The sequence below is a fragment of the Bombina bombina genome, unplaced genomic scaffold (genome assembly GCF_027579735.1).
Source record: "Bombina bombina isolate aBomBom1 unplaced genomic scaffold, aBomBom1.pri scaffold_386, whole genome shotgun sequence".
Lineage (NCBI taxonomy): Eukaryota > Metazoa > Chordata > Amphibia > Anura > Bombinatoridae > Bombina > Bombina bombina.
The window spans coordinates 194,140-210,022 of record NW_026510936.1 but is presented as its reverse complement, the minus strand read 5'-3'; the positions used below and the strand labels follow the sequence as shown (position 1 = coordinate 210,022).

The following is a 15,883-nucleotide window of genomic DNA, read 5'->3' as shown; positions in this document are numbered from 1 at the left end:
GGAGGAGTTATAGGGAGGGTTATATGGTGCAATAGGAGGAGTTATAGAGAGGGTTATACGGTGCAATAGGAAGAGTTATAGGGAGGGTTATACGGTGCAATAGGAGGAGTTATAGGGAGGGTTATATGGTGCAATAGGAGGAGTTATAGGGAGGGTTATACGGTGCAATAGGAGGAGTTATAGGGAGGGTTATGTGGTGCAATAGGAGGAGTTATAGGGAGGGTTATATGGTGCAATAGGAGGAGTTATAGGGAGGGTTATATGGTACAATAGGATTAGTTATAGGGAGGGTTATATGGTGCAATAGGAGTTATAGGGAGGATTATATGGTTCAATAGGAGGAGTTATAGGGAGGGTTATAAAGTGCAATAGGAGGAGTTATAGGGAGGGTTATATGGTACAATAGGATTAGTTATAGGGAGGGTTATACAGTGCAATAGGAGTTATAGGGAGGGTTATATGGTGCAATAGGAGTTATAGGGAGGGTTATATGGTGCAATAGGAGGAGTTATATGAAGGGTTATATGGTGCAATAGGAGGAGTTATAGGGAGGGTTATATGGTGCAATAGCAGGAGTTATAGGGAGGGTTATGTGGTGCAATAGGAGCAGTTATAGGGAGGGTTATGTGGTGCAATAGGAGGAGTTATAGGGAGGGTTATACGGTACAATAGGAGGAGTTATAGGGAGGGTTATATGGTGCAATAGGAGGAGTAATAGGGAGGGTTATATGGTGCAATAGGAGGAGTTATAGGGAGGGTTATATGGTGCAATAGGAGGAGTTATAGGGAGGGTTATATGGTGCAATAGGAGGAGTTATAGGGAGTGTTATATGGTGCAATAGGAGGAGTTATAGGGAGGGTTATACGGTGCAATAGGAGGAGTTATATGTAGGGTTATATGGTACAATAGGAGGAGTTATAGGGAGGGTTATATGGTACAATAGGAGGAATTATAGGGAGGTATATGGTACAATAGGAGGAGTTATAGGGAGGGTTATATGGTACAATAGGAGGAGTTATAGGGAGGTATATGGTACAATAGGAGGAGTTATAGGGAGGGTTATATGGTGCAATAGGAGGAGTTATAGGGAGGGTTATATGGTGCAATAGGAGGAGTTATAGGGAGGGTTATATGGTACAATAGGAGGAGATATAGGGAGGGTTATATGGTACAATAGGAGGAGTTATAGGGAGGGTTATATGGTACAATAGGAGGAGTTATAGGGAGGGTTATATGGTGCAATAGGAGGAGTTATAGGGAGGGTTATATGGTGCAATAAGAGGAGTTATAGGGAGGGTTATACGGTGCAATAGGAGGAGTTATAGGGAGGGTTATACGGTGCAATAGGAGGAGTTATAGGGAGGGTTATACGGTGCAATAGGAGGAGTTATAGGGAGGATTATATGGTGCAATAAGAGGAGTTATAGGGAGGGTTATACGGTGCAATAGGAGTTATAGGGAGGGTTATATGGTACAATAGGAGGAGTTATAGGGAGGGTTATACGGTACAATAGGAAGAGTTATATTGAGGTTTATATGGTACAATAGGAGGAGTTATAGGGAGGGTTGTATGGTACAATAGGAGGAGTTATAGGGAGGGTTATATGGTGCAATAGGAGGAGTTATAGGGAGGGTTATATGGTGCAATAGCAGGAGTTATAGGGAGGGTTATATGGTGCAATAAGAGGAGTTACAGGGAGGGGTATACGGTGCAATAAGAGTTATAGGGAGGGTTATGTGGTGCAATAGGAGCAGTTATAGGGAGGGTTATGTGGTGCAATAGGAGCAGTTATAGGGAGGGTTATGTGGTGCAATAGGAGGAGTTATAGTGAGGGTTATGTGGTGCAATAGGAGGAGTTATAGTGAGGGTTATGTGGTGCAATAGAAGCAGTTATAGGGAGGGTTATATGGTGCAATAGGAGGAGTTATAGGGAGGGTTATATGGTGCAATAGGAGGAGTTATAGGGAGGGTTATATGGTGCAATAGGAGGAGTTATAGGGAGGGTTATGTGGTGCAATAGGAGGAGTTATAGGGAGGGTTATATGGTACAATAGGAGCAGTTATAGGGAGGGTTATATGGTGCAATAGGGGGAGTTATAGGGAGGGTTATATGGGACAATAGGAGGAGTTATAGGGAGGGTTATATGGGACAATAGGAGGAGTTATAGGGAGGGTTAAACGGTGCAATAGGAGGAGTTATAGGGAGGGTTATATGGTGCAATAGGAGGAGTTATAGGGAGGGTTATATGTTGCAATAGGAGTTATAGGGAGGGTTATATGGTGCAATAGGAGGAGTTATAGGGAGTGTTATATAGTGCAATAGGAGTTATAGGGAGGGTTATATGGTACAATAGGATTAGTTATAGGGAGGGTTATACGGTGCAATAGAAGGAGTTATAGGGAGGGTTATACGGTGCAATAGGAGGAGTTAGAGGGAGGGTTATATGGTGCAATAGGAGTTATAGGGAGGGTTATATGGTGCAATAGGGGGAGTTATATGGAGTGTTATAGGGGGGATTATATGGTGCAATAGGAGGAGTTATAGGGAGGGTTATAGGGTGCAATAAGAGGAGTTATAGGGAGGGTTATACTGTGCAATAGGAGGAGTTAAAGGGAGGGTTATATGGTACAATAGGAGGAGTTATAGGGAGGGTTATATGGTGCAATAGGAGCAGTTATAGGGAGGGTTATACGGTGCAATAAGAGGAGTTTTAGGGAGAGTTATACGGTGCAATAGGAGCAGTTATAGGGAGGGTTATATGGTGCAATAAGAGGAGTTATAGGGAGGGTTATACGTGCAATAGGAGGAGTTATAGGGAGGGTTATACAGTACAATAGGAGGAGTTATAGGGAGGGTTATACGGTGCAATAGGAGGAGTTATAGGGAGGGTTATATGGTGCAATAGGAGTAATAGGTAGGGTTATACGGTGCAATAGGAGGAGTAATAGGTAGGGTTATACGGTGCAATAGGAGTTATAGGGAGGGGTATATGGTGCAATAGGAGGAGTTATAGGGAGGGTTATACGGTGCAATAGGAGCAGTTATAGGGAGGGTTATACGGTGCAATAGGAGGAGTTATAGGGAGGGTTATACGGTACAATAGGAGGAGTTATAGGGAGGGGTATATGGTGCAATAGGAGGAGTTATAGGGAGGGGTATATGGTGCAATAAGAGGAGTAATAGGGAGGGTTATACAGTGCAATAGGAGTTATAGGGAGGGTTATACAGTGCAATAAGAGGAGTTATAGGGAGGGGTATATGGTGCAATAAGAGGAGTTATAGGGAGGGGTATATGGTGCAATAAGAGGAGTTATAGGGAGGGTTATACGGTACAATAGGAGGAGTTATAGGGAGGGGTATATGGTACAATAAGAGGAGTTATAGGGAGGGTTATACAGTGCAATAAGAGGAGTTATAGGGAGGGTTATACGGTACAATAGGAGGAGTTATAGAGAGGGTTATACGGTACAATAGGAGGAGTTATAGGGAGGGTTATACGGTACAATAGGAGGAGTTATAGGGAGGGTTATATGGTGCAATAGGAGGAGTTTTAGGGAGGGTTATACGGTACAATAGGAGGAGTTATAGGGAGGGTTATATGGTACAATAAGAGGAGTTATAGGGAGGGTTATACAGTGCAATAAGAGGAGTTATAGGGAGGGTTATACGGTACAATAGGAGGAGTTATAGGGAGGGGTATATGGTGCAATAAGAGGAGTTATAGGGAGGGTTATACGGTACAATAGGAGGAGTTATAGGGAGGGGTATATGGTGCAATAAGAGGAGTTATAGGGAGGGTTATACAGTGCAATAGGAGGAGTTATAGGGAGGGTTATATGGTACAATAGGAGGAGTTATAGGGAGGGTTATACGGTACAATAGGAGGAGTTATATGGAGGGGTATATGGTGCAATAAGAGGAGTTATAGGGAGGGTTATACGGTGCAATAGGAGGAGTTATAGGGAGGGTTATACGGTACAATAGGAGGAGTTATAGGGAGGGGTATATGGTGCAATAAGAGGAGTTATAGGGAGGGTTATACGGTACAATAGGAGGAGTTATAGGGAGGGCTATATGGTGTTCTAAGGCAGAACTTTTTCCCTTTTTCTGTAATGAGCTTAATTTGAAAAGAAATTAAATGTTAAATTTGGCAGTTACACTAAAGCATCAACGCATTTGCAACTGGAGAATAAAGCAAGTTTTACAATATATTGCAGTAGCAGAAAGTTGCATTGTAAATTAGCTTCAGAGAAAAATGTCTCTTAATTGTTCATTTGTTGTTGTTTTTTTGCTCTTGGTCTGACTTTACATAATTGGTTTGAAAAAATCCCTGAAAACCAGTCATCAATGTGTTGCTGCTATGCAGAGTTGCTCCATATTTGACTGTTCCTTTCAAACAGTGTTTTGCTCTGACTGCACAGTGTTAAGGAAAACTTACACAGCCAGAGCACAGCACTATTTGAAAGTAACAACGTGATATGGAGCAGCGCTGAAACCATTTACAGTTCCTGCACGTGTCCTTTTCATTCTATATACATGCTGCATTTTCTGCAATGACATCTCAGATTACAGCATGTTGTGACTTGGGGATATGGAGCAGTGTGAGCTCTAGGAGGTAGGAGCTAAGGTTTACCCAGACATCTAATGGCAACTGTTGGCGCAGTGACAGATGACTCGAGGGACTAGCCAATTTCTGAGCTGAACTTTGGACATGAACCAGGATAATTAGAGCTGCATCTGGCACAGTGAACGAGCTGGCATACAGGCACATTACTCACCTTGGCTTTCCCACCATCATAATAATCAAATGCAAGACCTGAGGGAGAGAGAAAAAACAGTGAGTTAAACTGTGCGCGCCTGTCATTTACACGGTGTGAGGGTGTGCGCGCGCGCCTGTCATTTACACGGTGTGAGGGTGCGCGCGCCTGTCATTTTCGAAGTGTGAGAAAGTGTGCGCACCTGTTATATACACAGTGAGAGTGCGCACCTGTTATATACACAGTGAGACTGCGCACACCTGTCATTTACACAGTGAAACTGCGCACGCTTGTCATTTACACAGTCTGAGGGTGCGCGCGCCTGTCATTTACACGGTGTGAAAAAGTGTGTGCGCCTGTGATGTACACAGAGTGCGCACCTGTTATATACACAGTGAGACTGCGCACCTGTTATATACACAGTGAGACTGCGCACCTGTTATATACACAGTGAGACTGCGCACCTGTTATATACACAGTGAGACTGCGCACCTGTTATAGACACAGTGAGACTGCGCACCTGTTATATACACAGTGAGACTGCGCACCTGTTATATACACAGTGAGACTGCGCACCTGTTATATACACAGTGAGACTGCGCACCTGTTATATACACAGTGAGACTGCGCACCTGTTATATACACAGTGAGACTGCGCACCTGTTATATACACATTGAGACTGTGCACCTGTTATATACACAGTGAGACTGCGCACCTGTTATATACACAGTGAGACTGCGCACCTGTTATATACACGTTATATACACGTTATATACACAGTGAGACCGCGCACCTGCTATATACACAGTGAGACTGCGCACCTGTTATATACACGTTATATACACAGTGAGAGTGCGCACCTGTTATATACACATTGAGACTGCGCACCTGTTATATACACAGTGAGACTGCGCACCTGTTATATACACAGTGAGACTGCGCACCTGTTATATACACAGTGAGACTGCGCACCCGTTATATACACAGTGAGACTGCGCACCCGTTATATACACAGTGAGACTGCGCACCCGTTATATACACAGTGAGACTGCGCACCTGTTATATACACAGTGAGACTGCGCACCTGTTATATACACATTATATACACGTTATGTACACAGTGAGACCGCGCACCTGCTATATACACAGTGAGACTGCTCACCTGCTATATACACAGTGAGACTGCGCACCTGTTATATACACATTATATACACGTTATATACACAGTGAGACCGCGCACCTGTTATATAAACAGTGAGACTGCTCACCTGTTATATACACAGTGAGACTGCTCACCTGTTATATACACAGTGTGAGTGTGCACCCGTTACGTACATAGAGTGAGTGCACACACATTACACAAAGACAGTGTGAGCGTGCACTACAGAGAGAGCACATAAACTTTATATAATATATACTTATTTACCTAAATATTAAATTAATTAGCATCTGGCCTCATGAGCTCTCAGTATGACCAGCCAGATACTCATAAATATGACCGACAGCAGCTGTGAAGCTTTCATTGTATTTATAGCAGCTGCAGGAATTCTCTGTCACGTGAACCAAGCTCTCTTACATCCTCCACTAATAGGTTGATTTTTGCTTCTGCCTGTTTACATAGCTTTTCTATATAGAATATGTCATAACACAAAATAAAAGAAAATTTATGCTTACCTGATAAATTTGTTTGTTTTTAGACACGATGAGTCCACAGATTACATCCTTACTTGTGGGATTACGCCTCCTGGTCAGCAGGAGGAGGCAAAGAGCACCACAGCAGAGCTGTATATATAGCTCCTCCCTTCCCTCCCACTCCAGTCATTCAAACGAAGTTAGGAAGAGAAAGGAAAAGCCAAGGTGCAGAGGTGTCTGAAGTTTAACAAATGAATAACCTGTCTCATAGAACAGGGCGGGCCGTGGACTCATCGTGTCTAAAAAGAAACAAATTTATCAGGTAAGCATATATTTTCTTTTCTTTTTAAAGACACAATGAGTCCACGGATTTCATCCTTACTTGTGGGATACCAAAGCTAGAGTACACGGATGAAAAGGGAGGGACAAAACAGGTAACCTAAACCGAAGGCACCACTGCTTGAAGAACCTTCCTCCCAAAAACAGCCTCAGCCGAGGCAAAAGTATCAAATTCGTAAAATTTAGAAAAAGTGTGAAGAGAGGACCAAGTTGCAGCTTTGCAAATCTGTTCAACAGAAGCATTATTTTTGAATGGCCATGAGGAAGCAACAGCCCTAGTGGAATGAGCTGTAATTCGTTCAGGAGGCTGCTGTCCAGCAGTCTCCTGTGCAAAACGGATGATACTCTTCAGCCAAAAAGAGAGGTAGCCGTAGCTTTCTGACCCCTACGTGTCCCTGAAAAAGCGACAAACAAAGAAGATTGACAAAAGTCCTTAGTCGCTTGTAAGTAGAACTTCAAAGCACGGACCACATCTAAATTATGTAGCAGGCGTTCCTTTTGAGAAGAAGGATTAGGACACAAGGACGGAACAACAATCTCCTGATTAATGTTCTTGTCTGAAACAACTTTAGTAAGAAAACCATGTTTAGTACGTAACACCACCTTATCCGCATGAAAAATAAGGTAAGTAGAATTATATTGTAATGCAGAAAGCTCCGATACTCTTTGAGCAGAAGAAATAGCAACCATATAATAACTTAATATCTATGGAATGCATAGGTTCAAACGGAACCCCTTGTAGAACTTTAAGAACTAAATTCAAACTCCAAGGAGGAGCAATTGGTCTAAATACAGGCCTGATTCTATTCAGAGCCTGACAAAAAGATTGAACATCAGGAACATCTGCCAAACGCTTATGTAACAAAATAGATAAGGCAGAGATCTGGCCCTTTAAGGAACTTGCTGATAACCCCTTCTCCAATCCTTCTTGGAGAAAGGACAAAATCCTGGGAATCCTAACCCTACTCCATGAGCAGCCCTTGGATTCACACCAATAAAGATATTTACGCCATATCTTATGGTAAATTTTCCTAGTAACAGGTTTACGTACCTGAATTAAGGTATCTATGACCGAATCAGAAAAACCTTGCCTGGATAAGATTAAGCGTTCAATCTCCAAGCAGTCAGCTGCAGAGAAACTAGATTCGGTTGATGGAAGGGACCCTGAATAAGAAGGTCCTTCCTCAACGGATGCTTCCACGGTGGACGAGATGACATGTCCACCAGATTCCCATACCAAATCCTGCGAGGCCACGCGGGAGCAATGAGGATCACCGATGCCCTTTCCTGTTTGATTCAAGCAATTATCCGGGGAAGGAGAGCAAACGGGGGAAATACATATGCTAGGCTGAAAGACCAAGGAACCGCCAAAGCATCTATCAGCTCGGCCTGGGGATCCCTGGACCTGGACCCGTATCTCGGAAGCTTGGCATTCTGACGAGACGCCATAAGGTCCAACTCCGGCCGACCCCATCTGAGAATCAGATTCGAAAATATTTCTGGATGGAGTTCCCACTCCCCCGGAGGAAAGGTCTGCCTGCTCAGAAAATCTGCCTCCCAGTTTTCCACCCCTGGGATGTAGATTGCCGACAGATGGCAAGAGTGAGACTCCGCCCACTGGATTATTTTGGCTACTTCGATCACTAAGGAACTCCTTGTTCCACTCTGATGATTGATGTAAGCCACTGTCGTAATGTTGTCCGACTGAAATCTGATGAATTGGGCCGAGGCCAACTGAGGCCAGGCCTGAAGCGCATTGAATATCGCTCTCAACTCTAGGATGTTGATGGGAAGGAGAGTTCCTGCCTGAGTCCATACTCCCTGAGCCTTTAAGGAGCTCCAGACTGCTCCCCACCCTAAGAGGCTGGCATCCGTTGTCACAATCACCCATGGGGGTCTGCAAAAGCATGTCCCCTGGGATAGACGAGTCCCTTGTCTCCCGATCTAGGGCTATTCGAGGAGACAAATCTGTATAATCTCCATTCCACTGTCTGAGCATGCTTAGCTGTAGAGGCCCGAGATGAAAACGCGCAAACGGTACGATATCCATTGCCGCCACCATCAATCCGATTACCTCCATGCACTGAGCCACTGACGGCCGAGGATTGGACTGAAGGGCTCGACATGTATTCAGAATTTTTAACTTTCTAACCTCCGTCAGAAAAATTTTCATTGCAATAGAGTCGATTAGAGTTCCCAGAAAGGGTACCCTTGTTCGAGGAATTAACAAACTCTTTCCCAGATTTACCTTCCACCCGTGAGTTCTCAGGAAGGCTAGCACAATGTCGGTATGGGACCTTGCTAGTTGTTAAGATGACGCCTGGATCAGAATATCGTCCAGATAAGGTGCCACCGCAATTCCCTGCGGCCTTAGAACCGCCAGTAGAGACCCCAGAACCTTTGTGAAAATTCTGGGCGTCGTGGCCATACCGAAAGGGAGAGCCACAAACTGAAAATGTTTGTCCAGAAAGGGGAACCTCAGGAACTTGTGATGATCTCTGTGGATAGGAACATGAAGATATGCATCCTTTAGATCCACTGTCGTCATAAATTGACCCTCCTGGATCAGTGGTAGAATGGTACGAATAGTTTCCATCTTGAAGGAAGGAACTCTGAGAAACTTGTTTAGACTCTTGAGGTCTAAAATAGGCCTGAAAGTTCCCTCTTTTTTGGGAACAACAAACAGATTTGAATAAAACCCCTGTCCCTGAGTTGGAACCGGACAGATTACTCCCATAGAAGAAAGGTCTCCTACACAACGTAAGAACACCTCTCTTTTTAGCTGGTCTGCAGATAATCTTGAAAGAAGGAACCTTCTCTTGGGGGAGAATTTCTGAACTCCAGTTTGTATCCCTGAGCCACTATTTCTAGAGCCCAGGGGTCCTGAACATCTCTCACCCAAGCCTGGATGAAAAATGAGAGTCTGCCCCCTACTAGATCCGGTCCCGGATCGGGGGCCGACCCTTCATGCTGACTTGGGAGCCTCAGCAGGCTTCTTGGACGGTTTACCCTTGTTCCACTACTGGTTGGGTCTCCAAGTGGATTTAGGTTGCAAATAATTCCCTTCCTGTTTAGAGGAAGAGGAAGTTCCCTTGAAATTTCGAAAGGAACGAAAATTGCTCTGCCGACCCCTCTGCTTGGATCTTTTATCCTGAGGGAGGAGATGACCCTTGCCTCCCGTGATGTCAGCAATAATTTCTTTCAAGTCAGGTCCAAATAGGGTCTTCCCCTGTAAGGAATGGCCAGAAGCGCAGACCAAGGCTTCAACCATAAGGCTCTACGGGCTAAGATGGAAAAACCCGAACTTATAGCCGCCAATTTAGTAATCTGAAGAGAATCATCCGTAATAAACGAATTGGCCAATTTGAGAGCCTTAATCCAATCCTGTATCTCTTCCAAAGAAGTCTCAGTCTTAAGAGACTCTACCAAAGCATCAAACCAATAAGCCGCCGCACTGGTAACCGTAACAATGCAAGCCGCTGGTTGCAAAAGCAATCCCTGATGAACATATATCCTTTTAAGCAGGCCCTCGAACTTCTTGTCCATAGGGTCTTTGAAAGCACAACAATCCTCAATAGGAATAGTAGTCCGTTTGGCTAAGGTAGAAATAGCTCCCTCCACCTTAGGAACTGTCTGCCAAGAATCCCTAACAGCGTCAGCTATAGGGTACATATTCTTAAAAACAGGAGCAGAAGAGAAGGGAATACCTGGTCTCTCCCATTCCTTAGCAATAATTTCTGAAGTTCTCTTGGGAACTGGAAAAGTATCAAAGTAAGAAGAAACCTCTAAGTATCTGTCCAACTTACTCAATTTCTCTGGAGGAACCACTATTGACTTACAGTCATCTAAAGTTACTAAAACCTCCCTCAGTAAAAGGCGGAGGTGTTCTAGCTTGAACCTGAAAGAAACCACCTCTGAATTAGTCAAGGGTAAGGCACTCCCTGAGTCAGAAAGTTCACATTCGGATAGGACCTCCATACCTTCCAACTCAGAATTGTGGGAGGGTACATCTGAGATCGCCATCAAAGTATCAGAAACTGCATTGACCACGTGGTTATCCTTCCTTTTACGTTTGTCTTGAAGTATGGGGAAGGCAGATAACGCATCGGAAAGTGTAGAAGACATAACCGCGGCTATGTCCTGTAATGTGATTGCAGCAGAAACTGAAGAGGTACCTGGCTCAGTTTGAGCGGACTTTAAGGGCTGTGACGCTTAGGGAGAAAGTTGCGGCATACTCTGTATCTCATCAGTATTTGAACCCTGAGAAGCATCTGCTTTTGTCAATTTTTTATCAAAGAAAATTTGCTTTCTAAAGTGTAACGCCCTCTCAATGCATGAGGGAAAAAAAGTAACAGGAGGTTCCACATTGGCATTCAAACACATGGAACATGAAACATTCTGAAGATCTTCCATGATAAAAACAAAGCAAAGCAAAATGTGGTCGTGGCTCCTTTAAATATATACAAGTGTTAATTTATGTCAGAAAAACATAAGAGAACAGCACTAATATAAATGCTGTCTGACAATATCTTCTGAAACAGAAAGTATACTGTGCCTTTAAAATTTAAAAAGACTAACAATTTTACTGCACCAGAAAATCCGACAGTGAAATCCTATTTACTGATTAAATTAAATGAAAAAGGAGCACCTCTTCGCCTCAACAGCTCTGCTGAGGCGCCTACCTACCCCCACGGGACACCGACCACTCCTAATCGTGCTTCAGAGCGCTTAAGACTGCCTGCTTTTACTTTCAACCATGCGGTCTTAGCGAACACCTGATCTGCGAGGAAGTTCACTGAAAGCCGGATGCCGGGACTTCGTAGCAAGAAACAACTGCGCGGCTTCTCTTCAAGCGCGCAAAAGTTAACCCCGTCCTTCGTGGGCGGCAATCCAAACCTTCCGGCTAAACAATGTGTAAAAAATAATCGCCGGTCAAAGATAATTCCCTTCCTAAAAAGGAACTCAAATGTAGCCCAGGAAAATCACACAGCCTTGCACCGGAGCCTTAAATTTCAGAGCTAATAAAATGTCCCCAGCAACTCGTCCACAGCACCAACAAACAGCGGCTATTAGGGGAGCCCTCACAATAAGAGCCCATATCAAAGTTACAGTCCCAGCATATTCTTAACAGTGCCGGTTGTTATGATTCATGAAAGCCGAGTGTTCTGAGCAATGAGGGAAGACCTGACAATAAGAGTCTATTTCCCCACTATCAGACAGGTAAGTATACAGTAGTTTCTGAGGTAATATATGTCCCAGAAAAAATAAAGGACTGCACTTACCTCTATGTTGAGCGACAGCAGGACAGTTCCCACAGGATCAAGAGGTCTTCTCCCTCCTGTAGTTCTGTGGACACATACAGGGCCTTAGTTAATATCTGCCAAGACCATCATCTGAAGGGCAGCACTCAGTATGAGATGCGCAGTGAGAGTTATGTCCCACCAGTTCCCATTGCTTTAACGCCACCTGTAGCTCTACTCTAGAGACTGACCAGGAATACGGCTACACCCTATAATAAAATAGCACTCACTGGTACCATTTTAAAAAAACAACAAACTCTTGATTGAAGAATCTAAACTAACACCTCACTTTACCTCTTCCTATCACTAACACAGGCAAAGAGAATGACTGGAGTGGGAGGGAAGGGAGGAGCTATATATACAGCTCTGCTGTGGTGCTCTTTGCCTCCTCCTGCTGACCAGGAGGCGTAATCCCACAAGGATGAAATCCGTGGACTCATCGGGTCTTTAAAAAGAAATGTAAATTATTTACCACAACCCAGCAGCTATAAGGTGTTAAGTGTGGTGCCTAGTAGTATGTACGGCGCTGGGTACGGTGCAGTGCTTACAGGTGTGTGATGGCGCTGGGTACGGTGCAGTGCTTACAGGTGTGTGATGGCGCTGGGTATGGTGCAGTGCTTACAGGTGTTATTGCACAAAAAAGTTATAAAGGCTTAAAGATATGAGGTCTCAAGTGTTGGAAAAAACAGATATACATGTACATGTCTAAATATGTGTGTGTGTATATATATTTGTGGGTGGGAGTGTACACATACTTATTTATATGTGTATTTACAGCCATATATACACACACATAAACACATAGGTATACACATTTAGATAAAAGCACTGGAGCCCTTTGCAGTTAAATAGATAAAAAAAACAGCCTCAGCCAAGGTAAAGGTATCAAATTTGTAAAATTTAGAAAAAGTGTGAAGAGAGGACCAAGTCGCAGCCTTGCAAATCTGTTCAACAGAAGCATCATTTTTGAATGCCCATGAGGAAGCAACAGCCCTAGTGGAATTAACCGTAATTCTTTCAGGAGGCTGCTGTCCAGCAGTCTCATATGCAAAACGGATGATACTCTTCAGCCAAAAAGAAAGAGGTAGCCGTAGCTTTCTGACCCCTACGGTTCCCTGAAAAAATGACAAACAAGGACGACGATTGACGAAAGTCCCTAGTCGCTTGTAACTAGAACTTTAAGGCACGGACTACATCTAAATTGTGTATCAGGGGTTCCTTTTGAGCAGAAGGATTAGGACACAAGGAAGGAACAACAATCTCTTGATTAAGGTTCTTGTCTGAAACAACCATAGGAAGAAAACCAAGTTTAGTACATAACACCACCTTATCCGAACGAAAAATAAGGTAAGGCAAATTATATTGTAATGCCGAAAGCTCAGACACTCATCGAGCAGAAGAAATGGCAACAAGAATAAAACTTTCCAAGATAACAACTTAAGATCTATGGAATGCATAGGTTCAACAGAACCCCTTGAAGAACTTTAAGATCGAAATTCAAACTCCATGGAGGAGCAATCAATTTAAACACAGGCTTGACTCTAATCAGAGCCTGACAAAAGGATTAAACATCTGGGACATCTGCCAGTCGCTTCTGTAACAAAATAGATAAAACAGAGATCTGACCCTTTAGGGAACTCACTGAGAAACCCTTCTCCAAACCTTCTCGGAGAAAAGACAAAATTCTGGGAATACTATTCCACTCCAGGAGTAACCCTTGGATTCACACCAATAAAAATATTTATGCCCGATCTTATGGAAAATCTTCCTAGATACAGGCTTACATGCCTGAATTAAGGTATCTATGACTGAATCAGAGAAACCTCGCTTGTATAGGATCAAGTGTCCAAACTCCAAACAAGCAGCTTCAGGGAAATTAGATTTGGGTGGAAGAAGTGTCCAGGTTGCAGAGATGACAAAGCCACCGGATCTGCATACCAAAACCTGCGAGGCCACGCAGAAACGAGGAGAATCACTGATGCCGCCTCCTATATGATTTGAACAATCACCCGGGAAAGAAGCGGAAACAGGGAAAATAGATATTCTAGGCCGAAGGACCAAGAACTGTCCAGGCAGCTATCAGCTCGGACTGGGAGCCCTAGACTTGGACCCGTATCCCAGAAGCCTGGCATTCTGACAAGATGCCATGAGATCCAACTCCAGCCGATCCCATTTGAAACTCAGGTTGGAGAATACTCCCGGACGGAGTTCCCACTCTCCCGGATGAAAAGTCTGTCTACGCAGAAAATCCGTTTCCCAAGTGTCCACCCCTGGGATATGGACCGCTGACAGATAACAAGAAGGAGCCTCCACCCACTTGATAATCTTGGCTACCTCAGCCATCGTCAAGGAACATCTCGTTCCTCTCTGATGATTGATGTAAGACCGTCGTCATATTGTCTGAAAACAGATGAAACTGGACCGAAGTCAACTGAAGGCAAATCAGAAGAGCCTTGAAGCTCGCTCTCAGTTCAAGGGAGTCATGGAAGATGTTTGACGAAAATCTTTAATTGCTTGTAAGTAGAACTTTAAGGGTAGATGGCGCTACAAAGCAATTGGGTGACTAAGGGAATAGATTGTGTTAGAGTGTAATGATGAGGGGATATTCTAAAAACTCTCTTCTTGGTTAAAAATTATATCATGAACATCACAATATCTTTTTCAACAAACTGATTTCCACTCTGTGGTTTAGTCAAATCTTTAACAATTTTTATTGTCAATACTTTTGAAAAAATATTCGCTCTAATAGACCAACATATATATTCTCAATTTTCATTCATCAAGCATTCATACTACAGATTATTCTAAAATGAAAATAAAATAAGATAACTGACTGTCAGCTATTCAAATAACTTCTTATAAAATACGTCTGATATACATAACAATTCTTCTAAAATTCTTGCCTCAGTGACTGTTATCTTTCTAAACAGTTTGCAAATACAAATCGATAACCTTGAGTATTCAATAACTTCTTATAAAATATGTTTGATAGACATAACAATACTTCTAAAATCCTTGCCTCAGTGACTGTTATCTTTTTAAACAGTTTGCAAATACAAATCAATAACCTTGAATATTCAAATAGATGGGCTGTGATCTATGACAGCGGTATAATCTCGTATGTATTCAGCCTGCAGGCTGTTCCGTTATTCAGATACGAACAGTTCTTTCTTTGTTTACTTTTTTCACAGATATAGGTGCAGGTGTTTTCAAAAAGCGTGTTCAAGTCTCTGCTTATAACAAATGTTAGGTGTAGGTGTTTTTTACAATTGAGTGATCTGGAGCGATGTATTAAACCAGAGTAAGTTGTGATAGCAGTTCTTGTAAATTACGTGAGGTAGCTCCCTTGTGCTTATTCTACTTCAGCCGTTAGTGTTCAGATGATTTCTCACCTCTTTAACTGCCTTCTGCAGGGAACTTCAAATGTATATATACTCGCTTACCTGCTTTTGGCTTCTTTCACGGCTGCTCTTCTCCTGCTGAGACCCGCTGTGCACTGCGCGTCTCAAGCAGCTAGAAATCTTTGTGTGGTTCTTCACTTGCGCAAGTCTTACTTACCACAGCCGTGCTCCCATCCAAGGGGTAAAGATTACAGTTGTTGCTCTGCTCTTAAGTACAAAGTACGCAGAGTTCCTCCTTTCAAGTGTCCTTCTGTTTGTCACCTCTCACAGCAGCTCACATACAGTCCTTTCTACGCGTTTCACCCTCTCATTCAGGGCTTTTTCAAGATGCTGTATGCCTCTATTTGCTCTCCTTAAATACACCTCAAAAACACCTGTAATTTGCCGAGTTCACTTCCTCCTCTGACCTGGAAGTCTTTCACCTGTTGAAATGGGATCCTTATGTTTAAT

General features: G+C 43.3%; 1 protein-coding gene across 1 annotated transcript in view; it reads right to left on the bottom strand.

Annotated features, from left to right (window-relative positions):
- Positions 1-15,883, bottom strand: part of LOC128643533 (lysophospholipid acyltransferase 5-like) — a 118,590-nt gene that overhangs the window by 53,966 nt on the left and 48,741 nt on the right. The window contains exon 4 of the mRNA XM_053696376.1: positions 4,782-4,819. Within this exon, the coding sequence (XP_053552351.1) occupies positions 4,782-4,819 (38 nt within the window). The remainder of the gene's footprint in view (positions 1-4,781; positions 4,820-15,883) is intronic.